This window comes from Dromiciops gliroides, chromosome 4 (assembly GCF_019393635.1).
Source record: "Dromiciops gliroides isolate mDroGli1 chromosome 4, mDroGli1.pri, whole genome shotgun sequence".
Taxonomy (NCBI): domain Eukaryota; kingdom Metazoa; phylum Chordata; class Mammalia; order Microbiotheria; family Microbiotheriidae; genus Dromiciops; species Dromiciops gliroides.
This window is the reverse complement of record NC_057864.1, coordinates 235,659,870-235,677,432: the sequence shown is the minus strand read 5'-3', so window position 1 is coordinate 235,677,432 and position 17,563 is coordinate 235,659,870. Positions and strand designations below refer to the sequence as shown.

The 17,563-nt window shown below is 41.9% G+C and overlaps 1 protein-coding gene across 1 annotated transcript; it reads left to right on the top strand.

The window, feature by feature from the left end:
* The first annotated feature begins 1,185 nt into the window (after positions 1-1,185).
* Positions 1,186-17,194, top strand: CCDC42 (coiled-coil domain containing 42). The gene is made up of 7 exons (XM_044003348.1): positions 1,186-1,310; positions 2,734-2,839; positions 3,357-3,461; positions 11,724-11,921; positions 14,704-14,925; positions 15,780-15,941; positions 17,105-17,194. Exons 1-7 carry the CDS (start codon positions 1,228-1,230, stop codon positions 17,192-17,194), a joined length of 966 nt encoding a protein of 321 aa, XP_043859283.1. The 5' UTR covers positions 1,186-1,227.
* Positions 17,195-17,563: the final 369 nt, after the last annotated feature.

The following is a 17,563-nucleotide window of genomic DNA, read 5'->3' as shown; positions in this document are numbered from 1 at the left end:
TCCACCCACCTAACACAAATTCCTGTTTTTATTATGCATATCTGTCAAGAGCAAAACCTGAACACTTTGTCCCTGTATTTTGGCCAGGAAAATCTTTTGTCCTTCTGTGCAAGTATGTTCAAAATGTATATAACATAGATATTTACATGATAATTTGGGTGGAAGAGATACTTGTAGTTGCCTCACTTTCTTTGTCTTATAAAATGGGGAAAATAATAACATTTACCTTCCAGGGTTGTTTTGAGGATCAGATAATATGTGTAAAGCATGTTACAAACTTTAAAATGCTATACAAATGCTAGCTGCTGTTGTTGTCATTGATGATAATGATGATAGGAGTTATGTGATTTGCCTAAGATCATATATATAATATCACCTAGAACTGAAGGCAATTCTCTAGATAGGGACAAATATGGCAAAAGAAACTTACCCCCAAAAAAAGGAAAGGAAGGGAAGGCAAAGAAAGGGAAGAGAAGACAAAAGGAAAGGGGGATCAGAAAAGGCTTCATATAGGAGGGAACTTGGCTTGAGCTGAGTTTTGAAGGAAAGTAGGGATTCTAAGAGGGTGAAGATCACTAAGAACTGCTCCACTCTAGAAGACACACAGGCGCCACTGTTCCCTTTCCCCACCAACAGGCCTTTCTAGGTCTCAAGTCTCTTAATGACTGCTCTGGTTTGGTTGTGGGCGTATAGGACTGAAGCTAGATACCAGGGATAACAGGGCCTTCTCTCATTGCCTTTTCCACAACCCTAGTTATTATCATTCCATATTCCCAGCAGTTCAAGGCAGGATCAGGAGAGGAAAGGTGGAGCCAGGGAGGGAATGAAATGACATAAAGAGAGAAGGTAGGATCTGAATTGGCTGAGAGCAAGGGCAAAGGGTCAAAGAATAAGGGAGACAGATTCCAACTACCATCACACAGAACCATGGCTGTTGGTTGTTACTAAGCAACCTCACCCTTCCTGAACCACCTCCCCATCCCCTGTATCTTCTGACTGAGGACCAGTGATCTAGAGCCTACTAGAATAGGCTGTCAACTGTTTTGGGGCTCCTTTAACTGACTTTCAAAAGTAGTCACTTATTGCAAGGTCCTGTGAGCCAGATTAGGAGGATCTGGAAACAAAAGTCCAGTATCTAAATAGATTTTTCTATTTTCCTTTCCTGGCTTTGGGTTTCTCCCATAGATATTACCTGAGGATCACTTTAGCCCCTGAGCGGCAGCAATCATGAGTCTGGGAATCATGGAAGAGGAAGACCTGGCGGAGTACTTCCGCTTGCAGTATGGGGAACGGCTGCTGGAGTTGCTAATGTAAGTCACAGACAAACCCTCCAATCCTCAATATCCCTGGTTCTTGACACACCTCTTCACCTCCAAAATAGGCTCCCAAATATCCCCAGCAAGCAGTCTGTGATAGTAGAATGAACCCTAGGGTACAAATCAGGAGACCCTCTAGGCATGTCTCCACTGATGATTATCTGTATAGTAACTTTCCCTCTCTGAGTATCAGATTTCTCATTTGTAAAATAAAAGTAAAATCTCCCCACTTCCCCAGTTCTCTTTTAAAATTTTTTCTTACTTATCAATAAACTTAATTATCAATAAAAACAAACATTGCAATGCACAAATAAGATTGTGAAGTTATAAACTTTTCAAAAGCATCTATTACATTTAACAAGACAGTAATGAAATTGTCCTGTTGTGTTCCCTTGTAAACTTCTTGTTCTTTTTTGTGTATTTTTAAATGTTTTATTGATGGTATTTCTTCTTTCTTTTTGGCTTTGTACCCCTCTCACTACCTACTAACCCCTTTCTTTCCAAATAGAAGCCCTCTCTTATACTAAGTATGTAGTCTAACAAGAGAAATAAAGCATATGGTCCATGCCTGAAAATGTGTGTCTTATCCTGTCTCTCTTTGCCAAGCAGGGGAGGAAATCTCATCATCAGACTCCTGAAATCATGAGACTAGTCACTGTAATGATTAGTGTTCTGAAGCCTTTCAAAGTGGTTTTCCCTTACATCATTGTAGTCACAGTGTGAAGGGTTCTCTTGCTTCTGCTCATTTCACTCTGCACTAGTTCATACATGCCTTTCCTGATGGGTAGAAAGCATTTTGTGATAGTGGGGGAAAAAGTCCCAAAAACAAAATACATTTTATTGTAATTTCCTTGCCCCTTCCCCACATAAAAGTCTAATGTCATCTGTCTTTGTCCATCTCTCTCTCTCTCTCTCTCTCTCTCTCTCTCTCTCTCTCTCTCTCTCTCTCTCTCTCAGACACACACACACACACACACACACACACACACACATACACACACACACACACCCCTCCACTCTCTGCTCTTTCTTCTTGAACTTCTGACACCATTCCAAAGCCCTCCCCTGCCCCATTTCTTTGGCTGATCCTGTGGGAAGAATAAGGATGACTGATTCTTCCCATAAGAGTAAGGGTATCGGGGGCAGCTAGATGGCGCAGTGGATAGAGCACCGGACCTGGAGTCAGGAGTACCTGAGTTCAAATCCGGCCTCAGACACTTAACACTTACTAGCTGTGTGACCCTGGGCAAGTCACTTAACCCCAATTTCCTCACACACACAAAAAAAGAGTAAGGGTATCTGATTCTCAAAATTACTATCCTGTCCAGGCCTTCCCAGGTATGCTATAGTGTGTATCACTTAGGCGCCATCAGGCCCTTCAAACAGTCATACTTTATTTCTGGTACCTTTGCAATAGGAAGTTCCCATCAACAGAGGAGCAGTCACCATCTCCATCCATCCGGCTCCTGGAGAAAAAGAAAGAGGCCAAAGTGATGCATCAAGCCATGGAAGAAAAAAAGGAGGTGAGGAGATGCCAAAGAAGGAGCACAGGGAGGAGTTGAGAGAAGGAGGCAGGGTGAGGAAGGGGTAATGCATAGGAAAGGGTGTGTGTGTGTGTGTGTGTGTGTGTGTGTGTGCATGTGTGTGCACATGTGTGTGCGTGTGTATGTGTAGAATAGGATGTGGGAGGGAAAGGAGGAAGTGTTCTTTTTGAGGATGGGAGACAGAAGCTCTCACCTATTGAAGTCTTGGTCTCTTCATTTTCATGGAAGAATAGAAGGGAGACAACCCCTTTGCATCCCTTTCCCCCTATGCCCCATCCAGAATAAATGCAAATCCTTATAGCTTCAGACTGATCCTGGTTTAGTGGCTCCATGCTCAAGGGTGGGGAATTGGTAGCAGTTTAAGGCTCTACAAGGAAACACCTGCTGAATCTGCAAGGATTGTGTGTGGATTTCTAGCTCTAGAGAACACCCAGCTGCTTACAGCCATGAAGCTTGAGTACTAAGTTCTGTTGACTTTTTTCATATGGTCCCATAGACATTTAAAAGGAGAATGGAAGCCCTGAATATGCGCTGGGAGGAACTTGGGGCCAAGGAGGCACAGCTAAAGGCTCATATAAAGAAGTTTGAACAGTTTATACAGGTATGCATAAGAATCTGAGTAGCTACAATCCCTCCATTCCATATACATAAATTCATCACCTCCACTCTCTGCTCAAAAACCTTGTCTGGCTACCTAGTGCCTCTAGAATAAAGCATATGTATGCCACCTGTACCTGGCATTCAAAGCCATTCAGCTTACTTTTCTAGGTTTATTTCACAATACAGACCTTATGTGAATTCTGTTCCAGACTAATCTACTATGACTAATTCTTATCTTAACCTTTTAAACCGCAGTTCCTTTGTTCCATGTCTGGAATGGCCTCCCTCCCACAACCTCTATCTTTTGAAGTCCCACTCTTGTCAAGGATAGGCTCAGGTGCCACGTTCCATGAAACCTTCCCTGGCCACACTCCAGGTAGAAGCCAACTCTTGAGATTTTCCCTAACACTATGACTGTACCTCTCCCAAGCACATTTGTGATGTAGTTGTTTCGTATGCATTTCTTTCCCCATAATAGAGCATATGTTCCTTGAGAGCAAAGAGTGTATCATTTTTCATCTGTATTCCTAGAACCTAACACAATGTCTTTTTTTTTATAAAGTAGGCCCTTAACAAACATTTCAACAAATAATTACTGAGTACCTGAGTTTAAGTACTGAGTGTAGGAAGGGCTCTGTGCTAGGTAGGCATTGTAGGTGTTACAGCAAGTAGGAAACACTTCTTCCTCTACAAATTTATAGTTTAGTTGGGAAGAGAGGACACAAACAGCTATAATACGCACAAGGTGGTATGGAATAAGCATAAGGAGCACAGAGCGTGTTATAGGAAGGTGTTAAGAAGGAAGAGATCTCTTCTGCATTCTTCTTGCCATCTGACAACATGTGTACAATCTGTAGCCCCAGCTGCTTCATCTGATTCAGTCCCCACAGACTTTGCCCATCTCGGCTGCTCTAGTTCACTTCTGTTTCTCTCCGTGGCCTGCCCTCTGTTCATCACAACCATCTGTTTTTAGCACTTCCCTGACATAATCCTTTGTAGAGAGGAGAAAAATGAACTCGAGAGACACTGAGTGACTTAAAAAGAAATTATTTCAAATCTCTTTCTCCTCTGTAAATTAGAGGATTGAACTAGACAGTATGCTTATCAAATCTGCAGATGAGACAAAGATGGGAATGAAAGTCAATACACCGGATGACAAATAAAGGAGTTAGTATCTAAAGAGATGCTGACAAGCTAGAAAGAGATGTGGTATGTTGGAAAGAGTGAAATTTGGAGTGGGAGGAGTCAAAAGGCCTCTGTGCAAATCCTGCTACATACTCCTTGTAAGACCAGAGAAGAGTCTCTTAGGCCATTTGAAGGGTTCAGTTCCTCATTTATAAAATAAGGAGGTAATGTCCCCTTCAACTCTAAGTCTATGATCTGAATGTAATCCTCCTCTCAGAAGTCAATGAAGATTGGAGATCTGTCAACTAGATAAAGGATTCACCTGGTTTCTTCTGGTTGTATGGAAAGTTGATAGAATTTTCTCCAGTGGGGGGAGACAGAGATTTTTGACTTTGAAAATAAAGAATGGGGGGCAGCTAGGTGGCAGAGTGGATAAAGCACCAGCCTGGATTCAGGAGGACCTGAGTTCAAATCCGGCCTCAGACACTTGACACACTTACTTAGCTGTGTGACCCTGGGCAAGTCACTTAACCCTCATTGCCCTGCAAAAAAAAAAAAAAAAACCACCAACAACAACAAACAAAAAACAAAAATGAAAATAAAGAATGGTGGTGGTTCAAAACTTGTTGAGGGGGGCAGTTAGGTGGCACAATGGATAAAACACTGGCCCTGGATTCAGGAGGACCTGAGTTCAAATTCGACCTCAGACACTTGACACTTACTAGCTGTGTGACCCTGGGCAAATCACTTAACCCTCATTGCCCTGCCAAAAACAAAAAACAAAAAACTCATTGAGGACCAAGACTTTTCTGGTGTGTGGTCAAGCCACAGGCCAAGTGAGTCCTCTGACCAGAGCTAAGGGAACCCTAAGCACCAGATGCATTGTCAGGCAGAAATGGAACAATAAATAAAGACAATTCTTGGTAACTATCAGACAGGAAGAACAGGTACTTAATGTGATCCTGGACCTGAGATCTACTCCTTCCTGTGTTCCCTCATCTATTCCCTTCTATTACCTGTCCCAACATAGTACCGGGTAAAGAGGAAGAAGCTGCAGACTAAGTGGTGAACATTTAGAACTGATAACTCTTGAAGCAGGGCTTTTGGCTTTCTCTTTAATGTATTTGAAACTGTATTGAAGCCAGACAGTTATTGAATTTGTGTCAGTTCTTTTTGAATGCAACCAGAGAAACTGGAAATGAGAGGGGGCACATCCAGAAGAGAAGGAGTCTAGTTTTGTAAACTTAATTTGGATTTTGCCAGTGTAAACTAACTGGAGTTTTGGAACCATACAATTAATAGAAATGAGAGTTCATTTGAGATAGGGGGTTAGAGAAAATAATCCCTGGGAAGTGTGAGAATTGGAATGACACCCCCTGCTGGGAAAGATATTTCAGGGAATCTCTGCCATGAGGAGAAAGCATGTGATTTAGAAACCATGTGACTAAGATGGCGGAGAGGAATCAGCAAGCTGCCTGAGCTCTCCTTCTATTCCCTCAAAAAGAACATTAAATCTAGCCTCTGGACAGATTCTGAAACTACAGAACCTGCAAAGAGACAGAGAGACACAGTCTTCCAACCAGAGATAATTTAGAAGACTTCAGGAAAGGTCGGTCTGACTCGGCCAAAAGGGAGGCACAGGGCAGGGCAGCAGCCCAGTGCCAAGGGGGTCGGGGCAAGTCAGCAGGAAGCTGTGGGCCACAGCCAAACAACTGAGGCCCCTGGATCCTGGCTTAAAAATCTGGTGGCCCAGCAGGACAGTGGAAAAACCTACCTAAACCAGCTGATAGGGCAAGTTGCCAGCTAGAGGGCCATGAACAGGATAGGCACGACTAGGCCCACTGATCCTAGCGCCATCAGACAGGAAGTGCAGGGCAGGGGAACTGCATGCACCATAAAGGTCTCAGTGTGTAAAAGGCCGGTGACACAGCACCTATACCCCACAACAAGAAGCTCAAAACAGGGACCCTAGTGCCCCCAGAGCAGACCTCAACTTAAAAAATAAACAAATAAGCTGCAATAATGAGTAAGAAGCAAAAAAGAGCCCTCTGCATTGAGAGCTTCTGTATCAACAGGGAAGAGGCAAACACAAACTCAGATGAGGACAATACCCTCAAATTGCCTACATGTGAAGCCTCACAAGGGAAGGTGAATTGGTCTCAAGAACAAAAAGCCTTCCTGGAAGAGCTCAAAAAGGATTTTAAAAATCAATTGAGAGGGGCAGCTAGATGGCGCAGTGGATAGAGCACCAGCCCTGGAGTCAGGAGTACCTGAGTTCAAATCTGGCCTCAGACACTTAACACTTACTAGCTGTGTGACCCTGGGCAAGTCACTTAACCCCAATCGCCTCACTAAAATAAATAAAAATTTAAAAATCAATTGAGAGAGGTAGAAGAAAAAATGGGGAGAGAAATGAAAGCAAAACAAGAAAACTATGAAAAAAGAATCAGCAGTTTGGAAAAGGAAGCACAAAGATTGACTGCAGAAAACAATTCCTTAAAAAATTCATCTGGCCAAATGGAAAAAAAAGTGCATAATCTCACTGAAGAAAACAATGCCTTAAAAAATTCATTTGGCCAAATGGAAAAAAAGGTGCATAATCTCATTGAAGAAAACAATGCTTTAAAAATTTAAATTGGACAGTTGGAAGATAAGGAATCCATAAGACACCAGGAATCAGTTAAGCAGAATCAAAAGAATGAAAAAATAGAAGAAAATGTGAAATATCTCATTGGAAAGACAACCAATCTGGAAAACAGATCCAGGAGAGACAATTTGAGAATCATTGGACTGCCTGAAAGCCATGATCAGAAAAAGAATCTAGACACCAGGAAATTATTAAGGAGAACTGCCCTGATATTATAGAATCAGAGGATAAAATCATCATTGAAAGAATCCACCGATCACCTCCTGAAAGAGACCCCCAAAAGGAAAACTCCAAGGAATATTGTAGCCAAATTCCAGAATTATCAGGTGAAAGAAGCAAGCAGCCAGAAAGAAGCAATTTAAATATCATGGAGCCACAGTCAGGATTGCTCAGGACCTGGCAGCTTCAACATTAAAGGACCACAAGGCTTGGAATATGATATTCCAGAAGGCAAAGGAGCTTGGATTGCAGTCAAGAATCCATTACCCAGCAAAAATGTGCATTCTCTTTCAGGGGAAAAGATGGACATTCAGTGACATTGGGGACTTTCAATGTTTCCTGATGAAAAGACCAGAACTGAATAGAAAATTCGATCTTAACATACAAGACTCAAGAAAAGTTTAAAAAGGTAAACAGAGGGGAAAAAAAGTTACTCAATTAGGTTAAACTGTTTATATCCCTACACGGGAAGATAATACTCATAACTCTTAAGAATTGTAAATGTATTCAGGCAGAGAGAAGGACTTTACACAGAGGGTATGAATATAAATTGTCTTTGATGTGATGATACAAAGAAAATTAAGGGGTTAAAAAGGGAGTCTATGGGGAGGAGAGGAAAGGGGAGGTGGAATGGGGTGAATTACATCATATGAAGAGGTGAAAAAAACAACCCTATTACAATAGAGGGAAAGAAAGGAGGAGTGAACATTGTTTCAACCCTACTCTCATTAGATTTGATTCAAAGAGGGAATAACATGTACATTCATTGGGATAAAGAAACTTAGCTCATTCTTTAGGGAAGTAAAAGGGGAAGGGAAAGGAGGGGATTGATAGAAGGGAGGACAAAAGCAAGGGAGAAAAGGGTAAAGAAAAGGGAGGGGGTGATAAAAAGGGAGGGCAGATTGGGGGAGGCAGGAGTAAGAAGCAAAATGTCAGTGAGGAGGAATAGGGTGAAAGAAGGGAGAAAAAGTTCAAAGGGGGTAAATAGAATGGAGGGGAATAGACAGTAATAATAACTGTGAATGTGAATGGGATGAACTCTGCTATAAAACGGATATGAATTGCAGAGTGGATTAAAAAAACAGAATCCTACAATATGCTGTTTACAAGAAACACATTTGAAGCAGAGAGATACACACAGACTAAAGGTAAAAGGCTGGAGCAGAATATATTATGCTTCAGCTAAAGTAAAAAAAAGCAGGGGTAGCAATCCTTATCTCAGACAAAGCACAGGCAAAAATAGATCTTATTAAAAGAGATAAGGAAGGAAACTACATCTTGCTAAAAGGTACTATAGATAATGAAGTAATATCAATATTAAATATGTATGCGCCAAGTGGTATAGCATCCAGATTCTTAGAGGAGAAGTTAAATGAGTTACAAGAGGAATTAGACAGTAATACTATACTAGTGGGGGATCTGAATCTCCCCCTCTCAGAATTAGATAAATCTAGCCAAAAAATAAATAAGAAAGAAGTGAAAGAGATGAATAGATTTCTAGAAAAGTTAGACATGATAGATGTCTGGAGAAAATTGAATGGGGATAGAAAGGAATATACCTTTCTCAGCAGTACATGGCACATTTTCAAAAATTGACCATGTATTAGGGCACAAAAACATCATAGTCAAATGTAGAAAGGCAGAAATAGTAAATACATCTTTCTCAGATCATGATGCAATAAAAATTACATGTAAGAAAGAGCCACGGAAAAGTAGAATGAAAATCAATTGGAAACTAGAAAACATGTGACTTTAGTGTCTGGAAGTTGCCTGGTGTCCAGAAGTTACATCTATAGAACCACCTGTGGGACCTGTCAATTAACTTGGAGCTCTGTGTGTGGACAGCCCTGTTTCCGTTTTTTCAGGAGGCTTCTGGGAGAAGCTGGAAATATCCCTACAGCCTTTGAGGCTCCTGGTCTCTTTCTTGTCGTATCTCCTCAAAGTTCAAGCAATGTTTCCAAAATGAGAAGGGAGGATGCAGCCTGTTCCTAGAACAAAGAACTCTACAGTGTCAGAGATGGAAAAGACTTCAGAAATCTTTAGAGTTAGCTGCTGTGTTATTTAAAATCTAAATTGTGGGTTCTAATCTGCCCCCCCAATCTTGAGGGGAAGCTGATAAATTCAACAAGAGTTCAGGCTTTTAAAGATTTTTAAAAATATATATTATAAGTTAGTGAAGAGAGAGAGAGAGATTGAGAACAGATTCCTTATACCATGTAAATCCTAGCTCAGATCTAATTTGGTATAGCCAGAGAGAAAGAAAGCAATTTCCTTTCCTAGCAGCCTACATGAAATCTCTCACTACCACGCCAGCGTCCGAATGACTAAGAGCCCCGCCCCCCCACCTTCTCCATCTGTCGCAACACTCATTTCCCAGAAAAAAAGGCCAAACCTCAATGGCTTCTTCCAGAAGCCATCTGTGAAACAGGAAGCAGGGCTGTCCATACACACAACTCCAAGCTAATTGGCTGGTATCTCTGATTGAAAAGTCCCACAGGTGGTTCTACAGATGTAACTTCTGGATGCTAAAGTCACGTGGTCTCTAAATCACATGCTTTCTCCTCATGGTGGAGCTTCCCTACAGTATCTCTCCAGCAGGGGTGCCATCCAATTCTCACACTGCCCTCTCTTACTCTATAGAGGAGAAAACTGAGGCCAAGAAAGAGAAAGTTACTTGCCCATGGTCAAATGGCCAGTAATTAGCAAACCCAGTACTTAGATTCAGGTCTATCAATTATTTCCTATATTTTTTCCATGATCACACAGACTCTCCTGTCTATCCCTAATGTGACGGGAATTCTACCTACAGAAATTTCCCAAACTATTTTTTTTTTTGGTTTTTTGGGTTTTTGGTGAGGCAATTGAGGTTAAATGACTTGCCCAGGGTCACACACCTAGTAAGTGTCAAGTGTCTGAGGCTGGATTTGAACTTGAACTCAGGTCCTCCTGAATCCGGGGCTGATGCTCTATCCACTGCGCCACCTAGCTGCCCCTCCCAAACTACTTTTTTAACATGATTAACCCCATCCCACACACATTTACATTTTACATGATCACATCTAAACTAACCAATCCTCAGCAATTTAGAGCATGATGACCTTAGACAAATCACTGTCCATCTTTGTGCCTGTTTCTTTCTTTGTGAAATGAAGGGTTTGGACTAAATGATCTCTAAATAAATCTAAACTTCCTTTCCAGCCATAAAATACTAAGATCCTAAGGAAGTTGCTATAATCTCTCAAACTTTCTACTCCTCAAATTCTTCCATTTTCAGCAGAACAATAATACCTGTGTGAGATTTAAAATTGGATATTAGATCATAAATCTACCCTACTTAACCTTTCCCTTAATTTATCTCCCAGACTAGTAAATGGAAGAAGCTTCTGGTTTTCTAGATAGACCATTTATTGTATGGTAGTCACAAGGTGATGTTGATTAGAAGGATAGAAAAGTAGAAACACAATACAAATCGTCTTAAGTCTAAGCTTAGTCTATATTCCGTATAAAATTCACCAAAAGAGAAGGCCACCTTTGGGGAGAGAGAGACCGTCTGTGCAGGGCAGTCAGGAGACCAGCAGAGCAGGAAAAAACTCTCACTTCCGTTCTCTCCTTGCCTTTTAAGCTCGCACCCCGGAAGTCGAGTGCGTAGCAGGCAGTCTGACGTGCGCAGCAGGCGGACTGGCGTGCGTAGCTCATGCCGTTGGTCTCCTCCCCGAAAGGGTGGTCCTTAAAAAAAACTGGCATCTTTCAGTTATCCTAACCGGCTGTTAAAAAACTTTCATATTTTTTTACCACACCTGAATGTCTTTAAATGTTCTGCAAAATGTCCTTGCCAGGACTGGAGGGAGGACCTAAGAAGTAACTCCCCAGGGGAGAACAGTCTGCTATAGATAATGGTCCCACTCTAGCTCTGACTGAGCAAACAAATACATCTCATAGAGGAATTTTAGTACCAGAGATCCAGTCTGTATAGTGGGGGCCAAGAAATCCCCTTGGCATTCAAGTTCATTGTCATGAATTCTCCATCCCTGAAGATACTCAAGGAGAAGCTGGAGTACCACCAGTCAGGGGTAAGCTGTAGAAAACAGGGTGAGGACCACCAATATCAAGCAGAAAGCTGGACTAACCAACCCAAAGGGGTGCCTTCCTGTTCTAATATTCTAATCACCCCCATGCTATGCCCCTTGCTAGGCTGACCACAGGAGCAAGGCAAGGCTGCTTGACCCCATGCCCTCTATGCTCCCCACATGTCCTTCTGGGGCCTCCCTCTAGGAAAATGACCAGAAAAGAATTCGAGCTCTGAAGAAAGCCAGCAAGGAGAGAGAACTGAAGAGGCTGCGGGTGAAAGAATTGGCTAGGGCTAAGCAAGAGATGGCTGCCCTGAGGCAGGAGCATCAGAGGGTCAGTGCCAAATTGCAGGACTACTCTATATTCCAAAAGTACTTGGAGAAGGTGGTGGAGAACTCCGAGGTAAGTGGGCTAATTCCGGTGTTCCTCAGGTTGTGGGGGGAGAATGGGTTGGGGATGATCTTTCCTTCTTGCGGATCAGCCTCCCACACAGGGGAAAGTACCCAGACCTGAGGTCAGATGTCTCCAAGACTGTGAGTGCCTCTGACTTCTTACTATCTCGGGTTAAATTGTCTAGCTCCCTCTCCCCACCTTTATTCCCAGTAACTTAGGTGGCTCTTTAAGACTGTCAATGGGTCTTCAAGAAGCAAGAGGAACTTAGGCCACAGATGGAGATGGGGGCAGGATTTGGCTGGTAGCTTGGTGAGAGTTTTCCTCCCTTGGATTTGGAGCATACACTCCAAAAATGTACATATTTATTTAATTACTTGTTTTATATATATATATATATATGTATATATATATATATATATACACGCACATACACATACATACATATATATATGTATGTATGTATGTATGTGTATGTGTGTGTGTGTAAATGTATGTATGTATATGTTTATGTATGTATGTGTATATATACACAAATATATGTGTATATCTATTCTCCCCATATATTTAAGTACACTATAGAACATATCCCCAAATATATTTTTAAAGGATGTTTAGGAAGTGGAAACTCTCACTTTGGAGACCACTGAATAGGCAACGCTTCTCCCTCAAAAAAAAATCAATCTAATGGGTTTTTTTTTGGTTTTGTTGTTATTTTGTTTTTAATAATCCATGCTCTTGTTTTATAAAAATGAGGTTTTGGGAGAAAGTACTGCTTATACTCAGATCAATAATGGGACCAAATATTAGAGAGTCTCTACCCCACCCCAGCTCCTTTTCCCAAAAGTATTTTCTCCTCCAAAATCTCTCCTTAGTGCCCCAGATTCTAACATCAGCATCATATTCAAAAAATTTCCATTCTGAATAGGCCCTTAAAGGTCACCAGTTTCAAGCACAGGACTTGCCCAAAGTAATGGAGCTAATAAGTGGCAAGACTAAGACTGAGAATTCAGTCTCCTGACTCTAGCACCTATAAGCACCTTGTATTATTCATAAGGTCATTGGAGAAGGGAAAGGGGTATAGATTCTGACTCTATTTCGAAAAGCCTATGATACAGACAGAGAGACAGAGCAAGAGCATTTCCTGAGCACTTCTATATTCCAAGTACTATACTAAGAACTGGGGGGTACAAATAAAAGCAATACAGTTCCTCCCCTCAAGAAGCATATATTTTAACAGGAGAAAGAGAACACACTACAACACAATAAGGAAAGCTGAACCAGGGGTGGGGGGTGGGGGGTGGGGGTTCTCTTGAAGAGGCATGATTTGGATCTGGTGGTCAGGAAATGAGGTTGGGGCCTGTTTCCTGGCAAGATAAGGTTAGAAAAGAATTTGGGATTAGTAACCCTCAGAGCCAATGGTGGTTTCAGGAGCAGACTCCTGAAGGTGAGAGTAGGAGTGGGAAGGAGATGATGATAATGGCCAGAGTAGAAGTTATTGCACCATTGGGCACTGAGAGTACCCAGCCTGGAGCCTCTAGGCTGAGAGGACTAAGGGTGATTCTTTCTTTCCTTCTCAGGCTAAGCCTCTGTTTGGGCAGTGAGTTGGGCCCACCCGAGAAGGCTCTAATCAACAAAGAAGGGCCACAGGTTAGATTATTGTACCCTTTCAGTGTATGTACAAGTCTAGATTCTCTTTCTTACTCTCTTTTCTCCTCTGCCTCACTTACATTCTTTCCCACTAATTCACTAGTGTAGTATTTTCTTGATTTTATAGAGCAAGAAACTGAGGCTGAGAGTGAAATGACTGCTCAGTAGTCATCAGTGCCAAATTTGGGTTTTCTGACTCTGTTTCCCTCATGTTCTCAGTGTGTCATTGTTAAGAGTCTCATCCTAAGCCATTCCCACTTTTTAGAACTAGTGGGAAAGAATGTGATTAAGGTAGAGGAGAAAAAATGGTAAGAAGGAGAAACTAGACTTATACATATATATGTATATATATATATATACACACATATATATGTATGTATGTGTATATATATATATGTGTGTGTATATATATATATATATATATACTAAAAGCATATGATAACCTAATCTGTGGCCCTTCTGTGTTGAGCGGAGCCTTCTAGGGTGGACCCAACTCACTACCCAGGCAGAAGCATGATAAGCTTGAGGGGAGAAAAATGGAGAACCCTCAGTCCTCTCAACCTGGAGGTTCCAGGGTGGGCCTAGCTCCCCAACCAGGCAAGGAAATTATTAATCTGAGGGGGGGAAAAGGAGAACCCAGAGCCCTCAGTCCTCTCAGCTTAGAGGCTCCAGGTTGAGTACCCTCAGTGATTCAACTATGAGAACAGATAGAATGAAAGAGATAATTAGAATTCCCTTTCTACTCCCCAACTTTTTAAAAAGTTTTTATTCTTTATTAATTTAGCATTTTCCACCATTTCAACTAGAAAGTAACTATTTGGGTGGGGAGGGGCAATGAGGGTTAAGTGACTTGCCCAGGGTCACATAGCTAGTAAGTGTCAAGTATCTGAGGCCGGATTTGAACTCAGGTCCTCCTGAATCCAGGGCTGGTGCTTTATCCACTGCGCCACCTAGCTGCCCCTGAATCCCCAACTTTTCAAGGTAAAATGGTATCACCACCACTGTTCTCCTTAATCCAAATGGGTTGGATCTGACAAGTTTGGAGAAGTGTTATTTATTGTTGTTATTCGTCCTTCATTCTCAAAGAAGACTAATAGATGGGTCTGGAAGGTAATGATTCCTATTCGCTTCCAACCTGTTATAGTTTGAGGAGATCCATGAGGTTATTGGACGCTACAAGACACTGGTGAGCATGCACCATGATCTAATGCAGTCAGCTCAAGAAGGGCAGGAGAAAATTGACAAGGCCAAGGCCCGGCTTACTCGCTATGTGGAAGAAAAGGACGATGAGGTCCTACAACACAACAATGAACTTGCCAGGTTGCAGATGCGGTACGACCGTGCCCGTAGTGATGTCATCGTTTGGGTAAGAAGGCCTTCACATCATAGGATTATCAGAGCTAGAAGAGAACTCAGAGATCATCTGGTAAATTCCCTCATTTTATAAATGAGGAAACTGAGGAAAATGATAAACCATAGGAGAGAAATGACACCCAATATCACATAAGTAGAAGAGCTGGGATTTGAACTCAGGTCTTCCAGCTCTAAATCCACTATTCTTTCCATTATACCACATTACTCAGGAAGGTGGCGTCTCACCCCTTTGTGTGCCAACATCGGTGACTCCAACATCAACAACCTTGTACTCTTGAATTTGGCCCACTCAAAGGTGGAAGATAATCCCAACTTTCAAGGGGAAGGAATATTATATATAGATCCTCATTCTATTCTCAGTAGAATCAGGTAATGGTGGCAGCTGTTGGCCTTTGCACCTCCTGGCCTTGACCTTCCCCAAATTGACAAATAAGGAGGTAAATGAGGGGGGATGAAGTCAACCTTCTCCTTGCTTTTTTTTTTTTTTTTTTTTAGTGAGGCAATTGGGGTTAAGTGGCTTGCCCAGGGTTACACAGCTAGTAAGTGTTAAGTGTCTGAGGTCGGATTTGAACTCAGGTCCTCCTGTATCCAGGGCCGGCGCTCTATCCACTGTGCCACCTAGCTGCCCCCATCTCCTTGCTTTTGAATAGTGCTGCATCCCAGATCTCCCAGACAGAATGACTTCTTTCCTTTTCCAAGGAGCATTATGTGACCCAAAAAGGAGGTTTACTGCCTCTTATCCTGCCTGGTTGTGGTAGTGAGTTATCTGAGGGTTGGACAAGTTCTGCTTCCTCCATGGGCTTTTAATCTACCTTCCTCATTCCCCCTCCTCCTCTCTATTTCCAGGAATCTCGATGGGCACATATCCAGAATACAGCTGCCAAAAAAACCCTCCTATTGGGGACCATCAAGATGGCAACCCTGAACCTCTTCCAAATTGTGAGCAAGCAACTGAAGGAGACCACTACACAAGTGCCTGTGGAGGACACCCACAAGCAGCTGGACCTGGTAGGAGGACAAGGACAGCCCTTTACAGGGTATCAGGGGATTCTGATGATAGAGTCATGGGACTTCCTTGTGCTGCAAGAACCAAGCCTGTCATGGACATTAGGGATAGTCCGGAGTCCCTAATTCACTAGTTCTGGAGGAGGTCAGGAAAGAGTGGGCGTTTGTAATACCATGACAAGCACCCTTTTGATGTTTCCTACCTGCTTATAAAACACCTCAGCTCAGGATGGCATTGATTGTGTCTAGGTACACATCAACCCAACTCATAGAGCCTCCACAGCCTAGGATTTCTGGTCACAGGTTTCTAGAAACAATCTTTGCTGTACCTGTCAGAGTTCAATACAAATACATATATTTATGATCTGATCCAGAGAAAAGCAATGATCAACTTTCCCTTTCTTCTTTGCTGGGCTTGGGATGACGGATGCAACATTGCATATATACTGTCAGACTTGGTTATACTTTTAGAATAAAGACTAATTTTCCTCACAGAATCATAATCACAAAATCAGAGCTGGAAGAGATCCAAAAGATAAAGTTTAATTTTGAGTAAAGACCTTTGGCCTTGGTCAGAAATATAAGGAAATGCAAGGTACCAAGTAAGAATGTGCCTCTCCAGGATAGAAAGTAACCCCTTATAAAGCACCACTTCAGTCTCTCAAAGCTTCAATCATTTTTGAATGACAACTATTCTAATGAGTAAAATGGGGGATTTTTTGCACATTTGCTTTGTGATAATTATTTTAGCTGCTCAGAGACTTTTTTTAAACCATCTTTCTATATGTGGTTTAGCTGTGTTCTGAACAACTGTCTAATAATCATAACTTTAAGTAATTATTATTGTATTGTCATTGTAATTGCATCCTTTCACTAATCCTTTCCATGCTGCTCATTCAACTAAAGAGGAGTTAGGATATTTTGAAGCAGTGGGACCTACATCCCTCTTCTCACAGATTCCACAAAGACCTGGGCACTAATTAGAACCTGAGAACCTGACATTAATTAGTTAGTTAGAACCAGACAACCAGACAAATCTAACTAATTAGAACCTAAAGAAACTTCATTTTTTCTTGGGAAGATGATCCATATGGGATTGGGGCAGTTTTGTATGGGTAGGTGTTTCACAAGCTAAAAAATTTATTTTCTGTGCCTTGTTTTGTCAGATCCAGGAGTTCATTCAAGACCTGTCAGATATCTGGGCAGAGGTTAAGAAGAAGGACACAACCATAAGCCAAAGCAAACCTTTCACATAAGACCTAGAAAAGGAAGCAATAGTTCCCAGCCATTCTGGGTCAGTACACTCTCAGCATTCCAATGGTACCCCCCTTTCCACTGAATAATAACCATCCCTCCCTCAGACACCCACTAAATGTGATTCCAAGAGACATTAAATTCTAAACAGACACAATTTCCATTTTATCATTGGCAGTTTCTTCATTATAGGAGGGTAGATGGGAAGGATTGGGAAGATAGCATCCAAGAATGGGAAGGTTGGGCATGTATACCTTAGATTTAAGGGGGGGAAAGATTTTGAAAAGATCGGAAGCAAGATAGACTGTGACCTGGGTTCTAAAAGTGGAAAATGGCTCAAGACAGATGGGAGACTCCCCAAAAAGAAATAC